The sequence below is a fragment of the Orcinus orca genome, chromosome 12 (genome assembly GCF_937001465.1).
Source record: "Orcinus orca chromosome 12, mOrcOrc1.1, whole genome shotgun sequence".
NCBI lineage: Eukaryota > Metazoa > Chordata > Mammalia > Artiodactyla > Delphinidae > Orcinus > Orcinus orca.
In genome coordinates this window covers 49434108-49461711 of record NC_064570.1, presented here as the reverse complement: position 1 = coordinate 49461711, position 27604 = coordinate 49434108, and the positions used below count along the sequence as shown (strand labels likewise).

The 27604-nt window shown below is 40.4% G+C and overlaps 1 protein-coding gene across 1 annotated transcript in view; it reads left to right on the top strand.

Moving 5' to 3' along the window:
• The window catches only part of CCDC162P (coiled-coil domain containing 162), an 85012-nt gene that overhangs the window by 50846 nt on the left and 6562 nt on the right, over positions 1-27604 (top strand). The window contains exons 10-16 of the mRNA XM_049695314.1: positions 3256-3417; positions 9914-10026; positions 10393-10528; positions 10785-10988; positions 18150-24565; positions 24724-24845; positions 26716-26944. Coding sequence (XP_049551271.1) covers positions 3256-3417; positions 9914-10026; positions 10393-10528; positions 10785-10988; positions 18150-18263 — 729 coding nt within the window. The 3' untranslated portion in view covers positions 18264-24565; positions 24724-24845; positions 26716-26944. The remainder of the gene's footprint in view (positions 1-3255; positions 3418-9913; positions 10027-10392; positions 10529-10784; positions 10989-18149; positions 24566-24723; positions 24846-26715; positions 26945-27604) is intronic.

Genomic DNA, 27604 nt, shown 5'->3' with positions numbered 1-27604 from the left:
TGTACAGTTCATTAGTGTTCAGTATATTCACAGTGTTGTGAAATAGATCTCCAGAACTTTTTCTCTTGCAAAGCTGAAACTCTCTGCCTACTAAACAACTCCCTATTTCCTCCTCCTCCTAGCCCCTGTCAACCACATTGCACTTTGTTTCTGAATCTGACTGCTCTTAGATACCTCATATACATAGGATCATACAGTATTTGTCCTTTTGTTCTGACTTATTTCACTTATCAGAAGGTCCTCAAAGTTCATCCATGTTGTAGCATGTGACCAGATTTCCTTCTTCCTTGTTTTTCATGAACATTTATATCAGCTTTATTCACAATAGCCAAAAACTGCAAACAATCTGGATGTCCTTCAGTGGGTGGATAAACTGAAGTACATCCATACCCTGAAATAGCAATCAGCTATAAAAAAGGATCAAATTACTGAGATACTCAAGAACCTGGATGAATCTCCAGAGAACTGTGTGAGTGAAAACACTCAATCCCATAAATACTGTATGAGTCCATTTATACAATACTCTTGAAATGATAAAATTATAGAAATAGAGAACAGATTCATGGATTCTATGGGTTAAGGAGAGACTGGAGGGGAAGGGAAGGGAGTGTAACTGTGAAAGGGCAACATGAAGGATCCTTGTGATGAATCTGTTCTATATCTTGACTGTGTCAATGTCAATATCCAGGTTGTGATACTGTACTATAGTTTTGCAAGATATTAACATTGGGGGAAACAGAGTGAGGGTTACATGGGATCCCTTTATATTATTTTTTTCCTTTTTTCCTTCTCTTTTCTTAAATTGTGGTAAAATACACAAAACATGAAATTTACCATTTTAACCATTTTTAAGTGTACAGTTCAGTGGTATTAAGTAATTCATATTGTTGTACAACCATCACCACCATCCCTCTCCAGAACTCTTTTCATCTGGCAAACTGTAACTCTTTACCCATTAAACAGTAACTCCTCATTCCTCTCTCCCCCTAGGTCCTAGCAACCACCATTCTATTTTCTGTCTCTATGAGTTTGACTACTTTAGGTACCACATATTATGGAAGTATACAGTATTTGTCTTTTTGTGACTGGCTTATTTTACCCACCTCAAGGTTTGTCCTCAAGGTTCATCCATGTTGTAGGATATGTCAGAATTTCCTTCCTTTTTAATGCTGAATAATATTTCTTTGTATGTATCCACCACATTTTATCTATTCATTTGTTGTTGGACATTTGGGTTGCTTTCGCATCATGGCTGTTGTGAATAATGCTACTATGAACACGGATGTATAAATATCTCTTTGAGATCCTGCTTTCAGTTCTTTTGTATATGTACCCAGAAGTGGAATTTCTGGATTGTAAGATAATTCTGTTTTTAATTTATTTTGAGGAAGCTCCATAGTATTTTCCATAGTAGTTGCAGCATTTTACAATCCCACCAATAGTGCAAAAGGGTTCAACTTCTCTGTATTCTCACTAACAGTTGTTATTTTCTTTCTTTCTCTTTTTTTTTTACATTAGTCATCTTAATAGATATGAGGTGATGTTTCACTGTGGTTTTGCTTTTCATTTCTCTAATGATTAGTGATTTTGAGCATTTTTTCATATGCTTGTTGGTCATATGTATATCATATTTGGAGAAATGTCTTTTGAAATTCTTTGCCCATTTTTTAATTGGGTTAGTTGATTTTTAAATTGTTGAGTTGTAGGAGTTCTTTATATATTCTGGATATTAACCCCTTATCAGATATATTATTTGCAAATATATTCTCCCATTCTGTAGGTTGCCTTTTCACTCTGTTAATTTTGTCCTTTGCACAGAATTTTTTAAGTTTGATGTAGTCATGTTTGTCTATGTTTGATTTTTTTTTTAAGATTTGTGTGTGTGTGTGATGTGGACCATTTTTAAAGTCTTTATTGAATTTGTTACAATATTGCTGCTGTTTTGGTTTTTTGGCCATGAGGCATGTGGGATCTTAGCTCCCTGACCAGGGATCGAACCTTCACCCCTGTATTGGAAGGCAAAGTCTTAACCACTGGACCACCAGGGAAGTCCCTGATTTTTTTTTTTGACTGTTCTTTTTGTGTCATATCCAAGAAATCATTGCCAAGTTCAATATCATGAAAAATTTCCCCTGTTTTCTTCTAAGAGTTTTATAACTCTTAGGTCTTATGTTTAGATCTTTAATCCATTTTCAGTTAACTTTTGTATATGGTATAAGATAAGGATCCAACTTCATTATTTTGTATGTGGCTATCCAGTTTTTCCCCAGAACCATTTGTTGAAGAGACTGTCCCCTTCTCTTTTGAGTGGTCTTGGCACCCTTACTAAGATCATTTGATTATACACTCAAGGGTTTATTTCTAGGCTCGCTATTTTATTCCATTGGTCTATATGTCTAGTGTATGCCAGTACCACACCATTTTGATTAATGTAGCTTTGTAATATGTTTTGAAATCAGGAAGTGTGAGTCCTCCAACTTTGTTCTTCTTTTTCAAAATTATTTTTGCTATTTGGAGTCCCTTGAGATTCCATATGCATTTTAGGATGAATTTTTCTACTTCAACAAAAAATGCCACTGGGATTTTGATGGGGATTGGACTAAATTATCTTTGAGGTTCTTTGTGGTATTAAAATAATTGAAATATATTAATATGTGTATCGTTGAAGTAGAAGTTCAGCTCTGGGACTATTATTTGATTTTTTTACCTCTAGAGGAGGAAAAGAAACATTTATTCAGCACTTACTACATGCCAGGCATTATTGCAGCAATCCTAGGAGAGACCTCACTAGTGTTCTTGTTAGGTTGACTTGTCCTGCTTTGCATGAAAAGCCAGGATTCCAGCAGGAATATGAGCCCAGGTCTGTGTCCTTACAAAGCCTGTGCTTTTCTCACACTACCCAGCTGCCTCCTCCTCTATCTCCTCACAGCTTCCTAGGAGTAGACAAACCCAAAACTGATGAGTGTTTATCTTTTCATTGGTGCCACAACACGTGGGGGGGTGCACCTGCTGTTGTGTTGAGGGGGTTGTCACAGAATTTTAAATGAGTTGCTGTGTACATATGAATAGCTACAGTGTTGAATGGAGGAACATGCCTAAGGGAATCATGATGTTTGAGTTTACTTTTATTTTTTAATTGAATAAAGTCCCACCTGGGACTTCTTTCTTATTCATGTGAACATGACCAGATTCTTGCTGAAAAGTAGGGAATAACCCTTCTCCTAACCATCCCTTCTCCTCTCTCTTCTACTCAAGATTTCCAACCCTGAGAGAGTAATGCAAGTGCTCCAAGATCATGCTGCAAAAACAGTCTCGCTGGCTTCGTCTCATCCAACATTTGTGGCTTCCCAGGGTTTGCATCAGGGCAACTATGACCAAATCTGGGAGACTATTTATAGCAACATCAACCTCTACCAGGTACAACAGGAAGAAATAACCAATACGCCTTTCTGTTCAACTCACCACCTGTGTGTAGACCTTAGAAATTTACTTTGGTAGTTTTTTTAGAGATCCTCCCCTAAAAGCTGTATACCTAGCTGGGTTTGTTTTCATTATAAAAAATATTAAATGATAATTTGAAAGAGGGATGTAAAGAGGTGTAATACAAGATGTTCTTGCTGCCGGGACTTATACTCAACCAGTAAATACCAATGCAAAGTTGCACACTCTAGTGCTGAACACTAGATGAGTTGGACAGATGTTAAATATTGTGAGTATTTAGAGAGAAAGTGATCTTCACCGGGTTGGTTCTATTGGGGGAAGTCTCTTGAAGGAGGAGGAAATTGAGCTGGGCTTGAAGGAAGCATAGGGCTTAGGGAAGTGGTAGTGGAGAAGGAAGTGGGGAGCCTATTCCAGGAGGGAAGCATGAACAACAGTGTAGAGGAGATACGGTATATGGAGTGTTCAAGCTCAGTTAGGTTGAGTGGAAGAGTCACGTGGAAATAGAGTGAAGAGAAGTTTTTTTTTTGGGGGGGTGGGGCGGGTAGGGGCATTTTGTGAATGCCCAGAATTCCAGACTAAGGAAATTTGTGCTTAATCCTATAAGGGAAGTGATATATATACAAACCTGTATTTTAGGAAGATTAATGTGGTAGCAGGCTATTAGTTGGATTGAAAAAGGGAGAGATTGGAGGCAGGGAAGCCAGTTAGGTAGCTGCTACATAGGATAGGCATGGAGTTTGGCAATGAAAGGATGTTTCTACACAAAGCTAGTGGGTACTTATCCTTACAATGGAACTATAAGATTTTTGAAACTATAATTGGCTATTATTCGTTTGTTGCTCTAAGGGAAGAGTTTTGTTTCATTTGCTTATTGAAGATGGGAAGACCTGGTATGTTTATAGTCTGAGAGGAAGGAGCAGTGGAGAAGAAGAGATGGAAGACATGAAAGGGTAAATCTGAGAAACAGGTGACCCTGGGGAAAGAAGAGGGTATGGGACGAAGAAACCAGGTGGAGGAGTAATTTTGAGAAAAGGAGAATGGCATCACTTCCCTTGAGGTGAATGAGGTACATAGAATTTTCAGGTGCAAAAGATAAGATGCTGGAGCTTGTGAATGGCCCCGGCTGTCTCAGAGAGAGAGGAGGAGGAGGTCTGAATTAGTGAGGTAGAAGGTATGAGTGGCACGTGAGGAGGGGTATCGCTGTGGGGGGAAGGCCACAGGACCACCAGCAAGAAAAGAATATGACGATGTAGCTCAGTCGAAGTAAGAGGGCATGAATTTGTAGTGAGCCCATTCTGCATAATAATTCTATTACTTTCACCCCTAAAGATAATTGTAGAGTGACTAAAAATCACACATAAAGTCACAGGTATGGAGAATTTTAGTAAAATGCTAGAGAAAGAAGCACTGTCATGGTCCACCATCCTGGGGTGGGTATGGGAGAAAGTGAAGCCTGAAATGCATCTAATGAGTTACAGATTGGCTGTAAGCAAACACATGCTGGAAGCATGCCTCTGTGTACACACATGCACGCGCGCGTGCGCACACACACACACACACACACACACACACCCCTTCTATACCTTTTTAATCTGTGTAGACAAAAATCTAGAGAATCTAATGAAAAATGAGTTGGCCACACAGACCAGGAGGAGATGCAGCATATCAGAGCATGGCTTTCCCTGGCCCCTGAACTCCCTGACAGGGTATGCAGCTACCAGTGATACCCGCTCCTCAGCTAATATCCTGCCAGAGTTGAGAAAACAGCCACATTTTTCCTAGTCCATTGCTGTTTCACACTGAGGTATATGTCAGCATTCAAGAAGACCTTCTACTAACAAGGGGAAATTTAAAAACATCTGACTCTTCTGCTTCTTGAACCAAACTTGTGGGGGAGGACACAGGGAATAGGGAAGAAAGGAGGAGAGTGAAGGCAGAGTGAGCCCAGGTATCTCTGAACAAGACCTCTGCTCCTAGGATCCTGACAGTCAATGATGCTGATGAAATTACCTGGGAAGTTCTGGTATTAACATCTGAGAGCCATCACCACAAATCTGTTTTCCTCCTTGGCTATGAGAGTAGGGGGAACTAAACTCCTGGGGGCCGATAGTGGTAAAAGGAGGAGGGAGGAGGGAAGAAGGAAGGAAAGAAGGGAAAGAATACCACTTCCTCTGGCTAGTTACTGGCTAGTTGTTCTTGGAATTGACCAAAGGGAGAAAAATGTGAACACTGTATTTTCAAGCTGATTTATGGTAAATAGACCCTAAACAGACTTAGAATATCTATAGTTCCTAGAGGTGGAGCATGGGGAGAAACATAACATACACACACACACAGATTACCCTACATATTAGTGTCATACAAGTTTTCCAGTTTCCCATTCATTCATTCAGTGATAATTGCATGGGTACTACCTTTTGTGCCATGAATTGTGCTGGGCTTAAGGAAAGAAACATGCAATAAACGAGTAACAAAGAAGTAAATCTACATCTCTAATGTGTGGGTGCCATGCAGAAAACCGAGAAGTAGAGGGCAGTGGGGTAGAGAGGAACATCCTCTGATAGAGAGGTCAGCCAAGATCTTTCAGAGTGGGGGGCATCTGAGCTGAAATTTGATGAACAAGAAGGAGTCAGCCATGCACACAACCTGGAGAAGAGCTATCCAAGTAGGGAACAGAAAATAGCCCAGGGTTTAAGAAGGAAGCCCTGAGGCAACAACCAATAGTTTTCTACCTTCCTTCACATTTTCCTGTGGGTGTTACTTTGTGACCTCCTCCAGTATTTCTGCTTTGGTCAAGCGCTTTATGCAGTATCAGAGCACCAATAGTAGTGTGTTACCATTCTGAATGTTGAATACTAGTCAGATGAGATTAGGATTAAGGAAAAGGTGGCAACTGGGAGGAGTCACAGGTATGTGGATATGAATTTTAAAGCTCTGTTACTATTTTGCAAGCACATAGCAGTCAAGTATGAATTTTAGCACGTGTATGCTGGGCAGCATCCTGATTCTGAACACCAATACCCTATGAAAAATAACTTTCTTAAGGGCCTTCTGCATGAAGGAAGGCAAACCTCAGAGGACTGTTCATTTTGACAGCTCTGAGAGAATACAGACACTAAATGTAGTGCAACTTCAGAACAGTTTCTGAAAAATTCTTAGTAAATACTGTTGGCCAGTAACCTTTCTTCAGAGAGTTTTAAAATGTTTTGTATTTACTATTAGCATTGAAGGCTTTTCTTTAAACACAATTCTAATTCCACATACACTTAAAGATCTGGGTTTGGGAGATAAGAAAGGTCAGATTTTCATGTCCTTGTTAATTGACAACGATGTATAACTAGAAAGAGTTAATTCTGATCCAGATGGACTGCATTTTGGGATATTCTTTTGAAGAAAACTTAAGATAATTTAACTGTAGTCCTGATCAGAAGAAGGACCAGCTACCCCTGCGTAGATACTCCCAGACCTGTAATTCTATTACTGTGTCCAATTCCATTCTTCTCAAAAACACCTGATTATTAAAATGGCTATGTACAGACATTAAATACTGCTATCGACCATCATATTTCTAAAGCTACAGTTTACATTGGTCGCTGTTCTTTAACTTTATGGAGTGGTGAAGTGGCAGAAAACACTGCATCCTTTGCCTCTTCTTTTGCTTCTTCTCACTGGCCACACGAAGGAGGGAAGAAGGGGACAGCCGTTTTCCCCATCTGTGTTCCTGCCCCCCTCCATCTCCAGCGATAATGCAATATAGTGAGTACGTGGTGTGCTCTCACAAAAGTGGTGTTGTGTGTGGTAGCTCCAATGTACAGGAAGTTTAGGGAAACATGAAACACCTTTTTCCTGGCTTTCGTCATTAAGTTCAATAGGACATTTTAAAAACAAACATTTTCTGATGACAATAGTGACATGTATTTATCACAGAAAATTCGGGAAATATAGAAAAGTTCAAGGGAGAATATAAAAATCACCCATTATTCTATCACCCAAATATAACAACAGTATTGTTAACATTTGGTATATATCCTTCTAGTCTTTTTACTTTGTGGGTATACACAAGTAAACCGTAGAGACATTTGGGCAGGTGGGAAATACATAATAGGCTTACTTTTCCCCTAATTATTCCCTCCACTCTACCTCCCACTCCACTGCCCCTGCCAATTTTCCGGGAGAAAATGAGATTGGCAATCAGTGGAAATCCCTGAACTGTCAAAAAACATGAACTCAGCCATTCTGGTTTCAAAGACCCAGCCACAAGGCAGTGTAAATGTCAAAGAATTAACCTACCCAGGAAGAGAAAATGAACACAGGTGGTATTGACATTCTGGTTTCTCATTAGCCCTCTGCTTAACTACGCTGTGTCCAGTTCTCTTAGGGGAATACACTCATGGACTTACGGCATTTCCTAAGCAGTTTGCTTCTGTGGGCTGTGGCTGGTTCGCTTTTCCGGGAGGATGCTAGGCTGTCTATCTTTACTCACCCTAGCCTGCTGTGCCCGCTTCCTTTCTTCCTGGCAATCTGCCGGTCCAACAGTATTTTTGTGGTTTGTTCAGTCATTCCTTCAAAGTTTCTTTCACTGTAACTTGACATCACTTCCTATTCCTTCCTGTGTAATTCTGGGTAATTTTAGAAGCAGCTGAAAAAGTCACAACCCCACAGAGAAAAGCTGTGACTCCTAGGCTTCCGTCTGGAGCCATATCAGGCAATGCTGAACACAAGAGCAATATAAGTCCCAGAGGTAAAAGGCTTCGGTAGAGCCCCTCTCACCCAATATTCTGGGTCAAATAGAAACTATCAAAATTCAACCCCCCTCATGGATTTCCTATGAATTTTTTTTTTATTTTAAATAACAGAGAGATGATGATCCTGTGTTCCTATATTAAGGAACAGGAGTGCACCATGTCACCTCCTAGGGTCCTCTCCAGTCCTTGGGTTGTGGGATGTTTACACAGAAATACACTGATGTACATACTTACCTGGAACAGACAGGAGCTACCTCTGCCCACAGGCAGAATGGGAAGCCATTTAGAGATACCCAGTTAGACAACTTTCTCTTTCACTGTCTCTTCCCAATATCCCTGTCCAAAGTTTTCTTCCCCACTGCCTGTCATAAAAACTGGTAGTCTATCTTTAGAGTCCTGGGGACTTTATTAGTTAAGATTAGGTTTGTGTGTCGGTCGTAGTTAAAAACAAAATAACAGAGGATTAAAGGAGATGGAAATTTCTCTATTTTTCCCTCATATTAATATCCAGGGGTAGGAAGTACAGAGCTGATGTGATGACTGCTTCATGGAGTCCTCAGGGGCCCATGCTACTTCCATCCTGAAGTTCCAACAAATGTGGCCTCCATACCTGAGATCAACACTTGGTCTGAGATGGAGCTCCAGCTGTCACATTCATGTGCTAAGCAGCGGAACGGAAAATGGGAATGGGGAAGCTGCCACTTGAGGGTGATTCCCAGAAGCTGCCACATGGCATTTTTACTTTCATTCCATTGGCCAGAACTTAGTCACATAGCTACGCCTAGCTGCAAGAGAAGCTGGGAAAAGTCATCTTTATCTGGGTGGCCATGTGCCAAGCTACATATTCAAGTACTGTGGGAGAAGAGGAGAATGGATATTGGGGAACAGCCAACAGTTTCTACCATAAGGACTTGCTGGAATTCTGAGAACCACTGTTAGAATACAAGTAACCCAGCTAAGCCATTGACAATCAGTGTTTTCATGAGGATCAGTGCCACTATGAAAGAGCACATCTTATGAGAATGGGGTATATGCCCAGGTTCAGGCAGAGAGGGCAACTAAGAAAGGGGCTGCCGAGAGGGCAGGGGTAGGACCATAGGTCAATATCACCTTCCTCACAGTTTTCCTTAGGGCCCTGGGTGCATGACCTCATCGTTCTCGACATTAGGAAAGATGTCTATGGAAATAAGTGTAAACCACAGATTCTTGTAGATCCTACAGGGCTGACTGACTACTGCCATCCCTGGCCAGGAGAGAACTGGCATGTACTGAACACCTATGAGGTACCAGTCACTGAGCTTTACACACATTCTAACATTTAATTCTCACAGCAACTTATTTTTCAATTTCATGCTATTTTACAAACGTGAAAACAGGATCAAGACTTTAGATGATTAAATCATATAGCTAAAAAGTAGAGGAGTTTAATCCACTGATCTCTCTCAGCCTGGGACAAGACTAGATTAGAGAGGTTCGAGGTTCCAAACATCTACAAATATGTGTGTCCACTTTTCATAAGATGAATCATAGTAAAAACAGCGACCTCTAATTTATTGTAGAAATCCAGATTTTCATAGGTCAGGTTGAAATGGATCATAAGGCTGTTCTCCTTGTTCATCTAAATGTGCCTTGGATCATGAGATTTAATTTTGTGATGACCCAACTTTGATTTTGTTAATAATATTGTGAATGTTCATGTAATTCAACTAATGCTACTTTTTTGCTAGAATGAAAACATGAAGGAAGATGATCTTTCAGTGGAACGAGATGAAAATGACCCAGCACAAATAAGTCTTAGCCAGTGTGCTAATGAGCCTGTCAAGCAGAAGAAAGAGACAGGGTAAAATGAAATCATTTATTGGTGACTCAAGGAAATGGAATAAACACTGTGGAGAAAATTGAGTGACTGATTAATGTGTAGGTTACATATTAACTCAAAAATATTTGAAGCTGAAATAAAAGCAAGAGTGTTACAGCAGACCAGATAACTAATGTTTCACCCTAGGACGGAATTTTTAATGAGAGTGATTGCTAAGAGAAATTTCTTTTTGAATTTATACATATAGAGCCATTATTTTCCTTCCAGGGCATTTTTAAAAAGTGGCTATTGTGAAGTGAAATAAAATGACTTCAGTATGGTATATGTGAATTTTTTGAACCACTTTGAGGAGAAAGGCATTTGTTCTGTTTTTCCTTCCTGCTAAAGGTACAGTTATGCAGTGGCCCTACAACTGCTGGGCTTGGATGACGGGACTGGGCCCATTGATAGAGATCCTGTCCTGATGAGGGGGACCTACTTGTCCTTTCTGTATCTGCGCCACCTGAGGATCAGGGAGCTGCAGGTATGCGGATGGCCCTGCATGTATCTGAATTGCTTGGTTGTCTGGAAAGGGGGCTTTCCTGCTACTCTGGTAGTAATGCATTTTTACAGTTTGTTCTTTGTTCTGATTCTTCCATGAAACCAGGCCTTTTGTGGGGTGGTGTGTTCCTTTTCCAGCAGTAGGGTTGACCTGCCAACTTCTGGGGCCCCAGTGAGTTTCACTCTGTAGGGTGGGCCAGCAAAGGCAGGGTCATGACCCTGTTCTTTCTTTGTTTCAGCGCATCTGCTTAGGAATTCTGAACTGTTTTAGATCTGTTGAGCGAACACTGACGATCAACACTTCAGGCCTTACCTTGGTTGCAGGGAGTCCGGTCCCCACCTCAGAAGATAGTTTCTGGGTAAATGTGGCAAAAGGAGGCGTGGGCACCTCGCAAGGCCTAAGCGCTCACCACTATGCCCATGGGACATCTGCCGAGCACAAGGTGAGGATTCTGCTACAATTTTTTCTTCCATGATTATCTCATCTCCCAAGCCACCTTCTTCTTAACACCTGGAATCAGTTAACATGATGAAGTAACAGGTGGGAGTTTCTAGGGAAATAGCTTTTCTGAAAAATGGTGTTGAAAAGGGAAATGACTTTTTAACCCACAATAAAAGGCAGTGTCCACTTGAGAGCAGGACATGGGCAGGGAACACTCAGCCCTGGAAACCACAATAGGAAGGAAGGAAGGCATTTCAGCTGCTGGTTTGTCCACTTGATAGTGAACAGAGCAAGAGGGGCCCTTTATGTTATCCTGAGAACCACATGTCCTTACAGAGAAACTCTTGTAAGACCCTCCTTGACATTGCTAGAGGTACTTTTTTTTTTTGCCTCTTTCCTGTTCTCTAAACCCCAATTTAAAAAATAGGTTAAAAAACAAATGTAGAAAAAAATTTGAAACAGGGAAAAATCTATCCCTCCCAAAACCTGCTTGTCCCTTGGTGCTTTTACTATCTCTTGAATATGTTTTTCTATAGTCTAAAAGATTCATATTAAATCCCTTTCTTTGGGACTAAAGTTGAAAATGCATACATTTTCTTGAAATGTCGTAGACACTCTTGCAATATTTTCATCTCAATCTCTAGAAGGTTTATTCCTGAAGGTGGGGTTTGATATGGATTTTATCTTCTTAAAAGATACTAACTTGACAAATGTGAAAAATAAAATCTATTTAGCTGCTAAATAAGTCATATTTTAAGCTTGTATGACCCCTGACTTATGATTGTCATGTCTTATAAGGGTATGAAATCTTATTATCAAATATTGTTAATATGCAGTCTGCAGCAGTGCTGTCCAGTAGAAATATAACACAAACCACAGGTATAATTTAAAAATTTCTAGTAGCCACATTATAAAAAGTATAAAGAAACATGAAATTAATTTTAATAATGTCATCTATTTAACCCAATGGATCCAAAATATCATCATTCTAACATGTAATCAATATAAAGAAATCATTGATGAGATATATATTTTTTCATACTAAATCTTCAAAATCTAGTGTGTACCTTATATGTACAGCACATCTCAATTCAGACAAGCCACGTTTCAAGTGCTCCATAGCCACATGTGATTAGAGCCTACTGTATTGAACAGTTCAGCTCTAGATATTGGAAAACATTTCCTTATTTTTCCTACCTAGTCACCTCAAGTCCAACTTTCACTCAGTATCTGGGAGACTCCTCTTTTTGGTCTCCTTCCCTAACGATTCCCCCCCTCCCATCTCCTCACCATACACAGACTTCCCTTTTTATCCCTCTGCCCTCTTCCCTTGATCCTAGTTCATGGTTTGTCAAGTCCAGTTAGTATGTTCCACAGTGGAGCTGGAGAGGAGGGTTAAGACACTTTGGAAACAAACACACCCATAAAACAAACACATCTTTCTGTTGCTAATATCCAGCCTGTCTTATATCACAGCTGTAGATTAAAAAAAGATCTTTCTTACCACTGAGCCCATCTCCCAGTTTGTTTGTTCTGTGATGGGGTGGGGTGAAAATGAAGGAGGAGAGGGGAGACAAATCCTATCCTGTCCCATTAATTGTAGGAGGAGCTTCTCAAGGGTAATACAGTTTTTCTTTCCTATGCTCTCATAAATGATAGGAATAACATCACCCTTAAGAAGCTGCCAGCAGCTACTACTTCAGTGTGAGAAACTCAAGGAAGTGGCCTCTTTCAGGGTCTTTAATAGGACCATGTGGTTTACTGCACTCCATGTATGTGGCCATGTCAGCATTTAATCTAGAATGTCCAGAATAACTATGTGATTCTCTCCCATGTAGAAGATGGAAGGAACAGATGCTAATATGTTGGGTTGATCTCACCAGGCCAGGGCTGAGGCTACTGGGAGCAAGATCACTGGGCTTACCAGCCAGGGGAGCTAACATCGAAGAAGCCCCTGAGATGGAGACCCTCTTCCCTGGGCCCAGTGTGTTTGATCCCATGAAGAAAGTCTGGGGCCATGTGTTTGCTCAGTGATAATACCAGAAAAGGAAAGCCCCTACAACCTGTCATGGATACTTTGCCATGTGCCTACTTTAAGCATGTGGCAGGGTAGAAAGGGCCCCAGAATGAGGGGCAGCAGGCTTCTCCTGGCTGTTTGACCTTGAGCATGTCTCTTCAGACACATAGGCCTGACACCTCATAGTGTGTTCAGGATCTGCCTGGACTTGACATGCTGGTAGCAGAGACTGTTGTGAGCAAGTAGTGGGAGATGAGGCTGCAGAAAAAAGCGGACCATGAAAGGCTAGGCTCTCCTCAGGATGTGGGACTAATTCCAAGGTTGGTGAGGAACAGAATTTTAAATAAGAAAATGGCACTCCTCATTGTTTTATAAATTTCTCCAGATCTTTGCCCAAACATAATCACATTTATTCCCTTGCTTGAAGTCTTTATGAATTTTCTGTTTCTCACAAGATAAAGTTCAGGCTCCTTGGTGAAGTTTACAAGGCTGGGTGCAAGCTGGCCCCTGCCAACCTTTCAGACCTCATTTCCCCCCACTGTCCCTATACCTTCATTCTTACAGAGCTGGGCCTGGCCTTCCTCTGAATGGGCAGAGCTGTTCATGCCTCTGGGTCTTGTGCATAATGGCCCTTCTGTCCCTCACCTCCTCTTTCCTTGATAAAGGCCTGCTCTATTCAAGTCCATCCAAACATTACCTCTCTGAGAAGTCTTTCTTACATCTCTCTGCAGAGCTGAGTGCTTCTCCCTATGACATGTCTACCTACATTACAGCACTTGGCTCATTCTAAAACTGTTGGCTTATCTACTCCCACAGGCTATGAGCCTGTCATTCATTCATCCTCCCATTCATTCACCCCACAAATGTTCTGACCAATAAATATACTAGGCACTAGGGATACAGCAGTAAACCAAACTGTCACAAATCCTTGCCATCATGGAACTATTTAATGGAAAAAGACATTAAATAAATAAGTAAGAAACATATATAGAATGCCTAATGGTTTGGCACCAAAGCTTCTCCAGACATCCTAGGCCCTTGCAGTTGGGAGGCGCCAGAGGGCTGTGAGCAGAAATGAGATGTGTCACTTCCAGTCCAAAGCATGTAAGAGCCAATCCATGACGCTCCAGCATGTCAAGCCACAAAATAGAAACATCCTGGATCCCTGGGTCACTGCTAGAAGAGAGAGGCCTAGAAAGCAGCTAGTCCTGCAGTGGGCTCTGCCTGAGTGATACATTAATTTTAAGTATTGGCTACTGAGCTTTGGGGTTGTTTATCACAGAATAACCTAGGCTTTGTGGACTGGTGAAGATGGTGGTAGAAGCTGTGGAGAAAAATTAAGAAGGAAAAGGGGATAGAGAGTTGGTGATGGGATATTGCCAGGTGTAAGTAGGGTGATCAGGGAAGGCCTTACTGAGAAGGTACTATCTGAGTAAAGACCTGAAGGAAATCAGGAAGCAAACCATGTGACTGACTGAGAGAAGAGTGCCAGGCAGAGGAGAGAGCCAATGCGAAGGCTCTGAGGCAGAACCGTGTCCAGCAGTGTTGCAGGAACAGCAAAGAGCTTAGTGCAGCTAGAGTGAATGAGGGGGAAATTGTTAGGAAATGAGGTTAGAGAGATTGGAAGAGTGGAACAGGTTATGCAGAGCCTTATGGATCACTTTGAGGACTTCGAGTGAGAAGGGAAGCCCTTGGAGAGTTTTGAGCCAGAGAGTGATGTGATTTAACTTACATTTTAACACTTGTGCTGCTGTATTGGGAACAGACTGAAGGGCTAAGCAGAGATTTGTTAGGAGGCTATTACACTGATCAAACTAGAGACAATGCATCTGGGAAGACAGCAAGATGAGAAATGGTCAAGTTCTGGATATATTTTGAAGGTACAGCCGCTATGATTTCCAGGCAGTTAGGATGTAGAATATGAGAGAAAGAGAGAAGTCAAGGTTGATTCCAAAGTTTTGGCCTGAGTATCTGAAAGTTTGGTGTTGCCATCATCTAAGATGTGGTTGGAGCAGGTTTATTGGGAAGATCAGGATCTTGGTTAAGGGCATTGAAACTTTGCCATTCTTAATAGATGTTCAGGTGGCAAAAGGAGGTAGGGAGTTGTATATATATCTTCCACATAGTAGGTATCTAGTAAATGTTTGTTGAACAAAAGAAATGTTCTGTTCGTAACAGAATGGTTGTGAGGTCACAGCCAGACAATATAAATGAAAGTGCTTTGCAAAGTATATCACGCTGTTCAAATGCAGAAAAAATAGCTATGATAAAATAGCTATGAGAAAGTATCACTCTGCAGGTGAGGTGGAGACTAGAAGATATTTTTTATTTTCGTTTTAAAAGATTGTAGCCAAAGGATTGGGTCAGTCACCTAACAAAGTTTGATGAGTTCTTAGACTGGGTTATAGTAGTAGTAGTAGTAGTAGTACTATTTATTATTTGAAATTAATGAAAAGATGATTTAGAAAAAGGCAGGCTAGCCAGAGAAGTATTGTCTACATTGCCAAAAGGCCTAACCTTTTTCCTAACAAATGATGGCAGAAATCAATAGAGTGAAAAGCATTAATGATGGGCACCAATTTTCCTATAGTTACTATACTCAAATAGTTATTTTGGCATCAGTTAATTTGCAGGCTTAAAAACATATGAATCATCCCAAAGATCAGATTATACCTTAGTCAAACAGGTAATTATTGCCACCCTTTTCTTGCCACTCCTCCAAGAATAATATTGAAGGATCAACTCTCTACACCACAAAAACATTAGAAGGAAGGTCTTCCACATGGCTGTGGAAGAAATGAAAATAAAAAGGAAATATTATAGTGACTGAGCCATAACCCTGTGTGAGGTAGTTTGGCCATCTCATCTTCACAGTTCATCTCCTGTGGACATAAGTGTACATTTCAGACACAGGAAGTCAGGGAGGGAAAGGAAAGAAATATGTATGTCTATATAAAGGGCTTGAACCATGACTTGGGGGTGGGAAAAGTGGAAAAAAAGACCATTTAAGTAGATGATGGCATTACAGTCGGCATCCTGACACTGTTACTGCTTTCCATCAGCTTCAGAACTCAATCCGGTAGCCATTTCTTTAAAGTCTCAGAAAATTCCCCTGTACAAGAACACTGGGAAAGAAAGGTCTTTTCCAGTAAAGTGGATAAAACATACCACATTAAGTTGTCCCTCTTTTCCTCAGAGGAGAGCTCATTTTGCATAACAGGCTATAGGAGCTAAATGCCAGCAGAAGCTGACATGCTAGCTTATAAATCTAAGCAAACTGTTTAATTTTTGTATGTTACATGTAATTTTCTCAGCATCATTTCTGCTTTCCACCGGTGCCTATCATTTCATAAAAAACAATATGTTCACTTTTGGAACTCCTAGTCAAAGGAAGCTCCTAATTATTAAAGGTCAGAAGTCAGATTTTTTAAAGTCAACCAGCCAAACAGACAAAAACCACGAAGGGCTCTATTTAACACCTCCCACCTCAAAATATACAGGCATATACAATAGTATCTGAAAATTCAATAAGCACATACACCTCCCCAACACACACCATTTTAGAAAAGATACAGTTTTGTTTCCAGCTCAGGTCCTCCATTTGTTGGAGACTGTAACTTGGTTATAGTTCTTACTGTTGTTTAGACTCTACTTGTTGCCCAGTGGCATTTCTGCCTTACCCACCACTGGGTGCAGGGCCCTGAGGGAAATTAATGATTTTTTTTCTAAGTGACAAAAAACTGATTGACCTTGGGGAAACTGCGGTTAGAAGCAGAGATATTCCTGAGTTCCTAACAGAAAACCACCAGGATGCAAAAAGCCCTGGGTAGGAAAATGCCAGACAAGCCCCAGAGGGAGAAGTCATTAGTCAGGGTAATCAAATAACCCGTAATCTGTATTCTCTCTTCCTTTTGGCATCACTCAAATTTATCCAGTTTTAGAAGTAGATGAGGTAAGAATATTCCTATTGGAATAATATGACTGCATTAGCATTGCATTTGGAAAGAACTTAGAGTTTCTAGACACATTGCAACACTTGGAGGGAAATTTAGCAAGAGTTTGTGCTATTTTGTAATATATGTAGACTTTAATTAAGGATAATTCATGTTCATATTGTTATAAAAGGCTGCTCTAAGAATGTTTGACAATTAATCTTTCAGATCCCGGACAGAATTAATTTAGATTGAATTCTTTGTTCTGTCTTTGCCGCAGACCATTTGGGATCTGAATCATGGGATGCAGTGCTGGCATCCAACATTCCAGGGCATTTAATTTCAGCTCTTAGCTTTTATCTCTACTGGTCATCCTACATTCTAATGCATCATTTTTTGCTGATGTTAGTTTACGCTACGATTCGACTATTTCCATCTCTTAAGAACTTACTTTGATTGAAATACTTAGTCACATGAGCATCTCTCGCTGAGCTAGTGAGTATACGGTCATCCATTGTAAAATGATTTTCCAACTGCTGCTATAGAAATTCCTGACCAAAGCCTTTCTCTTGTTCAAGTGCGCACCATATACTTGATAATTATTAAACCTGAAAATCTCTTACTTTTGAATATTTTATTCTGAAATAGACCACTTAAAATTTTAAGCAATAATGATGTCGACAGTGAAAACTTAGAGTACTATAGTGGGAAAATATTTTAGCTGAATAATGGCAATGATTACACTTATTGATTTAAGTTAGTAATTAACATAATTAAGGAATATCTTAGAAATTTCCCTGAAAAATTTTGACTTGGCTGGCATCAATTGATACAGCAGGTTAAACTGGGTTTGTTGTTAAACCACCAGGGACCTGTTTTTACCAAAGGAGAAATGTGTATTTTGCCTTTAAATTACAGGTTTGCAGACATTTTAGTAAATATTTCATGCTAACTGAATTTTGGTTATATTTCTAAAATTAGTCTTTTAAAACTAGAAGTAAAAACAAAAACCTCTGTTGATTTAAAAGTCAGCAAGTATGAACTTAGCACCTGGTCTTGCCCATGGCTCTTTAACCGATTCTCAGGAATCCCAGTTACCCATTCAGTGTTTTCCTTCCTGAGAGGGAGCTGACAATCTGAGGGGTCCATTTCTACTAGGAATATCTTCATAGAGAGACCTGTCTCTGGTCATTTTCATCCATTTCTCTACCAGGTCACAAAGAGGGCAGCGAGTCAAATGTTGACCAGGACTGGGGATGGGCCCATGCAGGTATGGACAGATTTGCTGTGCTGTATGACATGTGGACTTGGGAAGCAACTCTTCTAGAAAACAAGCGCCAGGTATTTTTACCTAGAAAACAAAACATCTATTGAACATTCTTATAAACCCCAATATACTTTTTTAAACCCAGTGGGTCTTTTAGAGCAGTTCCCAATAAAATGAATAATTATTTAAATAACCTTAGCTAGTTGTAAGGATGTAAGTAATAAATTTTACGTTCTTTACTGTGGTTCTTTGTTACAAAAAATAAAATGTGAAGGATATGACTTTATCATAAGGGAAATTTGTTAGAGGGCTGTATAATTCAGGCCCTTTTATAATATGTATGCTTTTATCGAGAATGAATGATGATTCCATTCATGTTCATTGTCCTGTCAGGAACAAGCCTCACTTTGCGAAACACAGACATACTGACTGACCTTATTATGGCCTTTAGAAGGGTATGCCACATGTGGGTGGGTGAGAGCAGTTGGGCAAGGATTTCCAGAATGGAAATAATAGGATTTGAAGACTGGATGTTGGAGTGAGAGAATGAGGGTGGAATTAAAATGACTTCCTCGGGCTCAGGGAGGAGGCTGTTAACTGAAACAGAATGAAAGAGGAGGAGCCTCTTTAGAGGGGAAGGTAGCATTGAGTCTAGGACACAGGTGTGTGAGGAGAGTTTGCTAAAATCCAGGTGTGAATGTTTTGCGGGAGCTGTAGGTTTGAAGCACAGGAGCAGGTATGAGCTGAAGTATGAATGTGGAAGTTGAACCATAGTAATGAATCGAAATGACTAGGAAAAGCCAGAGATGCCTGAAATGGGTTCCTGGGAACACTTACATTTAACGGGAAGGTCATGGAACAAGAATCCATGAGAGGAACAAGAAGGAGGAGCCAAAGAGACTGAAGAAAAAAAGAAAGGGATAGTGTTAGGAAAGCCCACAGGAAAAAAACATTTTAATTAGGAGAGGATGGTTTCCTGTGTGGACGTGAAACATCAAGAAAGGTGAGTCCTAAAAACCAGACAGTGGGGTCAGCCATCAGGCAGTCATTGCCAGCTTTGTAGGACTCTCTCAAAAGCGTAGCAGAGATGGAAGCCAGTTACAGTGCATTGTGATGTGGTCGGAGGATGAGGAAGTAGAAATGTTTTCTTTGAATTGTTTTTCTAGTAGAGTAGAGGGTTTACCATTTCATCTACGCTCTGGTCTGTTACTCATGGAGATGTAGGTCACCCACTTTTGAAAACAACTGGCTGGACTTAAAGGGTGCAAGCCTTGCCCTTGAAAATTGTTCCTCTTTTCAAAGACAACTGGCTTCTAGAGTTTGCATCTGCAAACTTGATCTGCCAAACAGAACCTTACTGTGATCAGCTGAGTAAATGGGAGATTTAGACTCAGTGTAGAAACTGGAGAGGCTGCATTAAACGTAAAGTAATACAGAATCCTCAAACTCGACAAGTTTATTGGGCCAGACATGAGTTTTAAGCAGCCCCCCTTTTCTGTACTCTCCCCACCTCCACTTTCAGTTCCTCTAGGCCTTTTATGGAGGCCCCAGGCAGGACTCAATGGCAGAGAAGAATAGAAAGGCAGAGAGTAATAAAAAACAAATTTCTTCTTACTTTGGCCTAGGGTTCATTCTGTGCTAAGCTACCAGGGCTGTCCACTGGTTTCTTCTGTGGTATGTGAAATTATTTTAACTTAAAACAATCATTGAAAATATCTCCCTCCTTTCTACCCCAAGAATGTGTTCCCTATAGAAACTGAGCTATCAGTGCCCCCAAACTGGAAAATGTGGCTTTCTAAATCAGAAATTGTTGAAAGGGCCTAATTTTAATGGATAAACCAGATTTTTATCTAAAGTACAACTGTTTTCCCCCATTACTGATTCTACTGCCAAGTGTCCTCAGCTGTTTTTTATTGTTAACTATATTGGAATCACTAAAGTCAAGAACTGTTCAAACACATTGGCTTGTCTTAAATCCTTAAAGTAGCCATATTATGTAAAAAGCTCATAAAAATAGAGCTGGTGTGAATTTAGGTGGATTAAGAGACTCAGAAGCTGGGCATCAGCTGTGCCAGTTCCTGACATTTATACCAACTGCTAATTCTCTCCACAGCCACCAGAGGACACATTTTCAGGGTAATTTGAATTAGTGTTTAGAGCACTAAAAAAAGGCCAAAAATTCTGTGACAAGATGTGTCTGACACTGATTTTCTGTTTTGCACTTTCATTTGACCTAAAATATTGTTTTTAAAAGTATTTTAAGTCCAAGAAATAAAAGAAGGCTGAGGTAAAAAATATAAACACAGTACGGTTTGAGATTATTCACTTTTCTATTTTCTCCAATATTTGATGCCTACCGTCAGTGTGCACCACGTATTACTTTGCCTGAGAGTTGGCCCTTGACATACACAGGTGACATTTGACAGGCTAGGAAGACTTCTTAGACAAATACCAGCCCAGAGTTTAAATGGAAATGGGCCAGTTAGCAAACATAATAAATAGCAACTGTGAGGCAGAAAGATCACAGTCCTACCCCTACTGAGAAAGAATTCATAATAAAATTATGCAAAGGACCATCTGAGAGCTTTTCAAGGTGGAGGGCAAAGCTTGAAAAAGGCTTGTCAATTTAAAAAGAGCCACATTTTCCTTCTCAACGGCTAGGGTTGCCAGGTAAAATATGACAATATTGGGGACATACTGAAAAAGTATTGGTTGGTTATCAGCAATTCAAATTTAACTAGATGACCTGTATTTTTATTTGTTAAATCTGGTAATCCTACCAACAACAAAGTGATAGTGGCAATTTAGCACCAGCCTCTGCAACCTGGTATCACCAGATTGGAATCACCAGCAAGAACCCTTACCACAAACTTCCCCTGCCAAATAACCAAACAATAGGGCTTATTGTACAAAAACAGGTCAAGGCAATACAAATACTATAAACCAGCTCCTGGGATTGCCCTGGCCCAGCCAAAAAGGTTTAAATTCCTCCAGAATGATTTAGGGAAGTTATTGTTTCTTTTCTAATCTTCCCCTAGGCTATTGAGTGGCACCCTTCTTACCCCATCACTCCTTCGTTTCTGCTTTGTCTTCTGCTATTTAATAACTGAATGCTATTCTAGAGTAGAGCCCTGTGGATGGGATAAGGTCATTTAGATCACCCTGCTTGCTTCATTTTCCCTGGGGTTCACTTAAAGGCAAGGGAGCTGCACCTTCATTTCACACTCTGAGCTGTGTGAGTTTTTAACCTGTGGAGCACATTCTGTGTCCTAAGCTTTTAGCCTCTTCTGGTGTTATCCTTTTTATACTGAGGTTGACCCAAGGCCCCTTGAACCAGTGTTTCCCAAAGGGCATCCTGCAAAACTGGATGCTAAATAAAGTGCCCCAGGCTCTCCCTGCTTGAGCCTTAGCATTGAAGCCCTCAGACACTGGACTTCTATTACTAAGGCAGTATTTGATTCCTAGTCTGCTATTGATTCTCAAGTGTTTACCTCCTTGGGAGCTTCAGGAGTTGTTATTGCAAGATGGAGACACTCCTGGCTTTTTCTGCCACTTGGTTCCTTTACTCCCCGCTGCACTGTTGCCACCTATATTCAAGTAGTGCTTACACCCTCTCAATTCTTTCTGGTCTTGCATTCTTAGCTATGGGCTCCACACAATGAAAGGGGCTCTTTATCTCCTTTTAGGAAATTCCGTAGTTTGTTAAGAAGTGGGCTGGCTTCCTGGCCTCAAACTACCAGGAAGACCAACACCCAAGGAAACAAAAAATGCTCTTTCTCTAATGCATCTCAGCGTGTGCTAGGCTGTCGGGTGGGTAGAAATTGCAGGCTCAACAATCCACTCCTTGCTGTCAATTAAATGCACACACTGGGCACACCTGTGTCTTTGGTGATACAGCTACCTTAAGAGCTGAGGCCTTTCAGAAGCGTGAAACCTGCATTAGAGGAGTGGGTCAGAGAAGACTGGGGAGGGACATGTTGAGCTGAAACTCTTGGGGGGAAGTTGGATTAGATCGGCAGAGGAAAGGGATCTGTTCTGTTGTGAGACCATTGGGAGTAAAAGTTCAGAAGCTTTCAGTTAGAGTTGATTTATCCATCAGGTAATATAGACGTGGTGTTTAGGATCTAAGAGCTTTTCAGGGACCATTGAAAATATGTGAGATCTGAGAGGAAAAAAAAACATGCATTACTCGGAAATCCAAAAAGAAAATACAAAACAGTTATCAATAAATGCTCAACTGACATGTCCATAAAATGTTAAAACTTTAACTGAGCACTTGTAAACATCTCATTACATTTGAAAACAATTTATAGGTCAGATTTTCTCACTTCATAAGAATTCTCAAGTACATACTACCCAGAAATCATAGCCAATCATTAATGAAATGTATTGCTCATAGCCAAATAATTTGAAAATTATAAATATCATTTAACATTTTTACAGAAAACAATTGATTGGGATGTGTTTTAATGTATTTGATATAATGTGGGTCAGGGTCTCCAAAAGTAAGTGAGTCTAAGGCCTGTGAAAGTTTTTTTTTTTTTTAACATCTTTTTTGGAGTATAATTGCTTTACAATGGTGTGTTAGTTTCTGCTTTATAACAAAGTGAATCAGTTATACATATACATATGTTCCCATATCTCTTCCCTCTTGCGTCTCCCTCCCTCCCACCCTCCCTCCTATGAAAGTTTTAAAACAACCCTAAGAAAGTAATTACATTGTTCAGAACTACTAACATATTGGCCCTTAGGTCCCTGTTTGGGATTCCAGCCCAGTGATCTCTGAAGAGCTTTTTCTGATTAGCACCATGACTGATTACACACAAATAGAATTTACACAGAGAACAGAAATTCCTTAAGTGCATAAACAAATGTAAAAACAAAATAAAAAGCATCTCTTTCTGAATTCCCACACTAAGAACCCTCTTCAATGGTTAGTGCATGGAAGCTTCCTTCGGCTTTTAGAAAAGACTTGTGAACTCCACTAAAACAGAAGCTCCCCCGATGCTCTTGAGAGTTCTGTACATAGGCCTTTCCTAGTGAAGTCTAATCTGGGATAAATGCCTTTATAGCTAGAGGGCACTTTCATCCTCGGCTTGCCACTCTAACCCCCTCCCCCACCATTTCTACATAGGTGAAACTTCGGCAAACTGTTAAAGCGAAAGGGTCATAAATGGGACTGAGGATGTAGAAGAGGGGTGGAGGCCACCTGCTCACCTTTGGTGATAGAGTAAAATGGGGGAGGGAGAGTGGGTCTGTGGAAAAAGGTGTTGGAGATAAATGGATTTGATGAAGTGACATTGAATGCACTGTCTCATTGGAGCTTATAATTATTAGATGTTATATTATTCATTATATTACCCCCCTTTATTTGTGGAGAGCAGAGGAAGAGGGGTGAAACGAGTGCTTTGTCCCTCACCCTCCCTAGCTTGGTCTGTGTTGCACTGGTGCGGCAGCTGCCCACCCTGGCCTGGTACCCAGAGGTTCAGAGCTGTCCCTTTCCTGTTGATGGTGGGGGTCTTTCCAAAGCATGGAATGGGTGGAGGCTCACCTCTCTCTGCTGGGCCCTGTTCCCTGACTGTCAACCTTATTTGAAACTTCTTGGCAATTACTCTGAAGCCTAGCAGCGTGTGTTGGACCCAGAGGAGAGGTTTGCCTTAGCACAAGTGATCACTGACGGCATACACAGGTGCCCAAGGTTTGATCTCAGCTACCCTTACTTCATTAAGACCTACCGAGAGGAATGCACCTGCCGGAGGCTTCACCTGCAGCTGGTGAGGGGCATCCTTACGTGAGTATATTTGGGTTTTAGAAGATTCCATGTGAGAAGAGGATGAAAAACACAGGCCAGAACTGAAAATCGTGTTTTCCTTTCAGTCCCAGTCCAGAATCTGGGTTTTCTAGGGCAGCACGTACACGATGTTTATTTGTAAGCTTATTTGCATTGTTGAATTCCAAGCATGACTACAATCTTAAAGGGAGGTTTCCAATCCTAATTGCATTTAACGATACCAAAGAATTGACCACCTGTTTTCATTCAGTCACAGAGTTTATAGTGAAAGAAGGATGAAACCTACCCCCTTGTAAGACATTAAAGTGTAAAACTATATTTATTTTTTAAAAGGTTGCAATTATTTCTAGGACACTACAGGAAATGATCACAGTCTGTGTCCTCTGGGGAAAGGCTAGGAGATAACGATTGTTGCAGTACAGTTACCTTAGGCCTGCTTAGAATTTTTTCATTGTAGTCAATTATTTGACAGAAAGAAGTTTTCTTGTGCCTCTTAAGATCGCCTGAAGCTGGTTGCCTTTGCTTTCCCTGGCTGACCCTCGGCTCAGACTAAAGACAAGCATGTCTCTGTGTGAGTGAATCCTTAAAACCCATGTCTGGGTGAAAATTAGCCAAATAATGAAGAGATACAAAGGGCTGATGTTCTGTTCTTATCATGCCAAGGCTCATAACTCACATCCATGGGAAAGTTTGACTTTTCTAATTTTAACTTTTATGTGATATTTCTAGATAGAGTGTCAGTGGGAGTATGTCCAGAGGCTTTGGCGTGAAGGCCATCCAGATGCTAGCAATACATTTGGACTTCCCCTTAACATAATTTGCAAATAACTCATTTCCATCAACAATAGCTGGTAAGTTGGTGTTGTCTTTAGACATTTTACATTTAATTTCTGGATAATTTAAGGGTATGATGTTAAGCCTAGTACTATTCTACAAAGCACCTCTCAAGTATTTGGAGCTGAGAGAAGTAGATATAAAAGTCACAGAAGAGGAATCCCTTTGCATACTCAATATCTATTTACTTTGTAAATAAAGAATAGGAGGCTAGAATTTAGACTTATGCCACTGGGTGCAGAATCTTCATTCCCTTGAGGAGTCCTAAAAAACCCCGGTTGCTCTTGAAATGCTGTCATAGGATTTATCAGAGGTGCCACACAAGCCAACATATGTGAAACACAGATGTGCTTTAAATTTCTCAAAAAGGAATTTCCTTATTCTAGCAAGTGTCAACAAAAAGGTTTCTGCAGGCTTATCTTGTGATACCACCTCCACCCCTTTAAGGAGCAGATTAAATTACCTGAGATCACTCAGAGAGAGTACATGAAGTCACCCCCTTGATATGTGGTATGATTCCCCCTCACCATTCCTTTCCAGGCTTCAGGGGTACAGAGGAACCAAGAAGCTGGTGACAGGCTCCAAGTTGGTCTGTGTAACCCAAGATCACAACCTCTCTGTTGCTCCAAATGGGTGGAGAAATTGCCCAGCTCCTTTCAACATTCATCAAATATTTTTGAGCATCTACATGTTCCAGGCAGTGTGCTAGGAGCTGAGGACACAGAATGAACAATGCAGGCATGGCCCTATGCTCCTGTGAAGTGTATAGTCTAGCAGTACAGGCAGACTTGCAGTAAGAGATTGCCACAATGGGCTGTGATGTCATCTTGGTCCATCATTTCATGGACAGGCATCCCATGGGTAGGGTGCCATGGGATTTCATAGCTGAGGTTCTAACCTTTTCTTTCTTTCTCTTGAGAAACAACCCTGGGAGCTCCAGGCACAAGACTGCATTTTCTCCAAAGACCTTTCACAGGACTGATTTTTTAACTATAGTAAGTTTGAGACCACTTCTACTATTCAGGAAGTGGTTTTTGACAGAACATGCTAGGACTATATGGATACTAAAACCTGTCAGAGTGTCTCAAAAGCAAATGATATTTACTTGATGAGATTCCTTTCCAGACTTAGGTTTGTATTTTCTAAGATCTAGGAGTAAGAAGAATCCCATTTGCATGGGTTTAAGAAGTATTTAGATATAGAAAGGCCCTTGACTTGACTGGTGCTATATCCTTTATTTCCAAAGCAATAACCCACAGAAAAGTGTTTTATTATCTTTGGCCTCATTCATTCATAAAATATAACATTTTTATGGCAAACCTGAATGATTCCAGCAGTTGTGTACAGAACTTAAAAATCGTCTTCATCCATTATCATTTTGGGGGGAAAAATGAATAAAGAATAGGGTGAAAAATAGAAATAGTCATGGAAAGTACTTGTTTAATATTTAGATACTTTTATATTAAGTTATTTTGTTTTCAAATATTTGGCTAAATATTGATTACTGAAATGTTGACAGGTTTGCCATATACAATTTTAGAATCCCTTTTTTCAATTTTATTGAGATATAATTGATGTACAGCACTGTATACATTTAAGGTGTACAGCATAAAGATTTGACTTATAATGAATCTTATTCTTTTTGGCTTTTAGAGTAAACTATGTCTTCTAGTTTTAAAAAGGTTCACATTAAAGCAAAAAGCATGTTGTGTAACTTGATGGGCTCCCTGGACAGCCTCTGAGACCCCATTGAGCTTCCAATTTTTTATAATGCCCTGGATTATAAGAGTGTTTTATTGGTCTCAAAAAATATAAAATCCAAATACCTGTAGAAACATTAAGTTCTTCACTGTGTAAAATCGTCATTAATTGTTTCTCTTCATTAAGCCCAGCTTTGACAAACATTTACCTGCTGGAGTTTCACCCTTCCCTGGGCCTGGCTTTGAGCATCCCCAGAGCCCTTGAGCACCTCCTCAGGGAGGCCTGCCACACCTGCAGGCCCACATCAGCCAGTGCCCTCACCTTGCTAGGGAGACACATGCTGCAGCTGGCCCTGGATGTGTGGCTCACTCCAGCCAAGCCCAAGTCCTGGTACGGCGCACAGCTCCAGAAAGACGTAGGTTCTCTGAAAGGGGTAGGTGGGTCCTTGGCAAAGAGAATGTTTCCTCCCAGATGTTACTACTTAGCCTTGTTTTTATGTTTGGCTCTATTCCCCTCTATCTGGCCAGGGACAGATCATAGTCCTAGGGCTTGACAACATTTTTATTTCTTTTTTTTTTTCATTTTTGAAAAAGTTTCTAGTTTTCATTTTCAAAGTTTCTAGTTTATCAGGATGCTGCTACAGTTATAATTTAAAGGGAGATGTACTAGATATGGGGAAAATATTTTCTGGTTTATTATTTATATTTTTAAAATATCTTTTTAATTAAATTTTTTTCTTTCTAAGATTCTTCCTAAAATGTGCTCTTTTGTCCTGAACTGAGATCTGGTAGAGGAGAGACAGCACTGAGTGAGGAGTCAGTGACTTGGACTCAAGTTCAGTCCTGCATTAACTTGCTGTGTGACTCTGAGCCTTACTTTCCTATTTTTTAACATTATGTTTGTGTATTTGAGGGGAGGAGGGTAGAAGTGAGCTCAATGATCACTAAAGCCCCTTCCAGCTCTAACGCTCTGTGGTTCAAACTGTGGCCCAGTGCCTTACATGGTGTTTGTAATTGGATTTTAATTTTTTTCTTTTTCTATTAAGGCTATCACAGTTGAGCCTGGGTTTCTAATT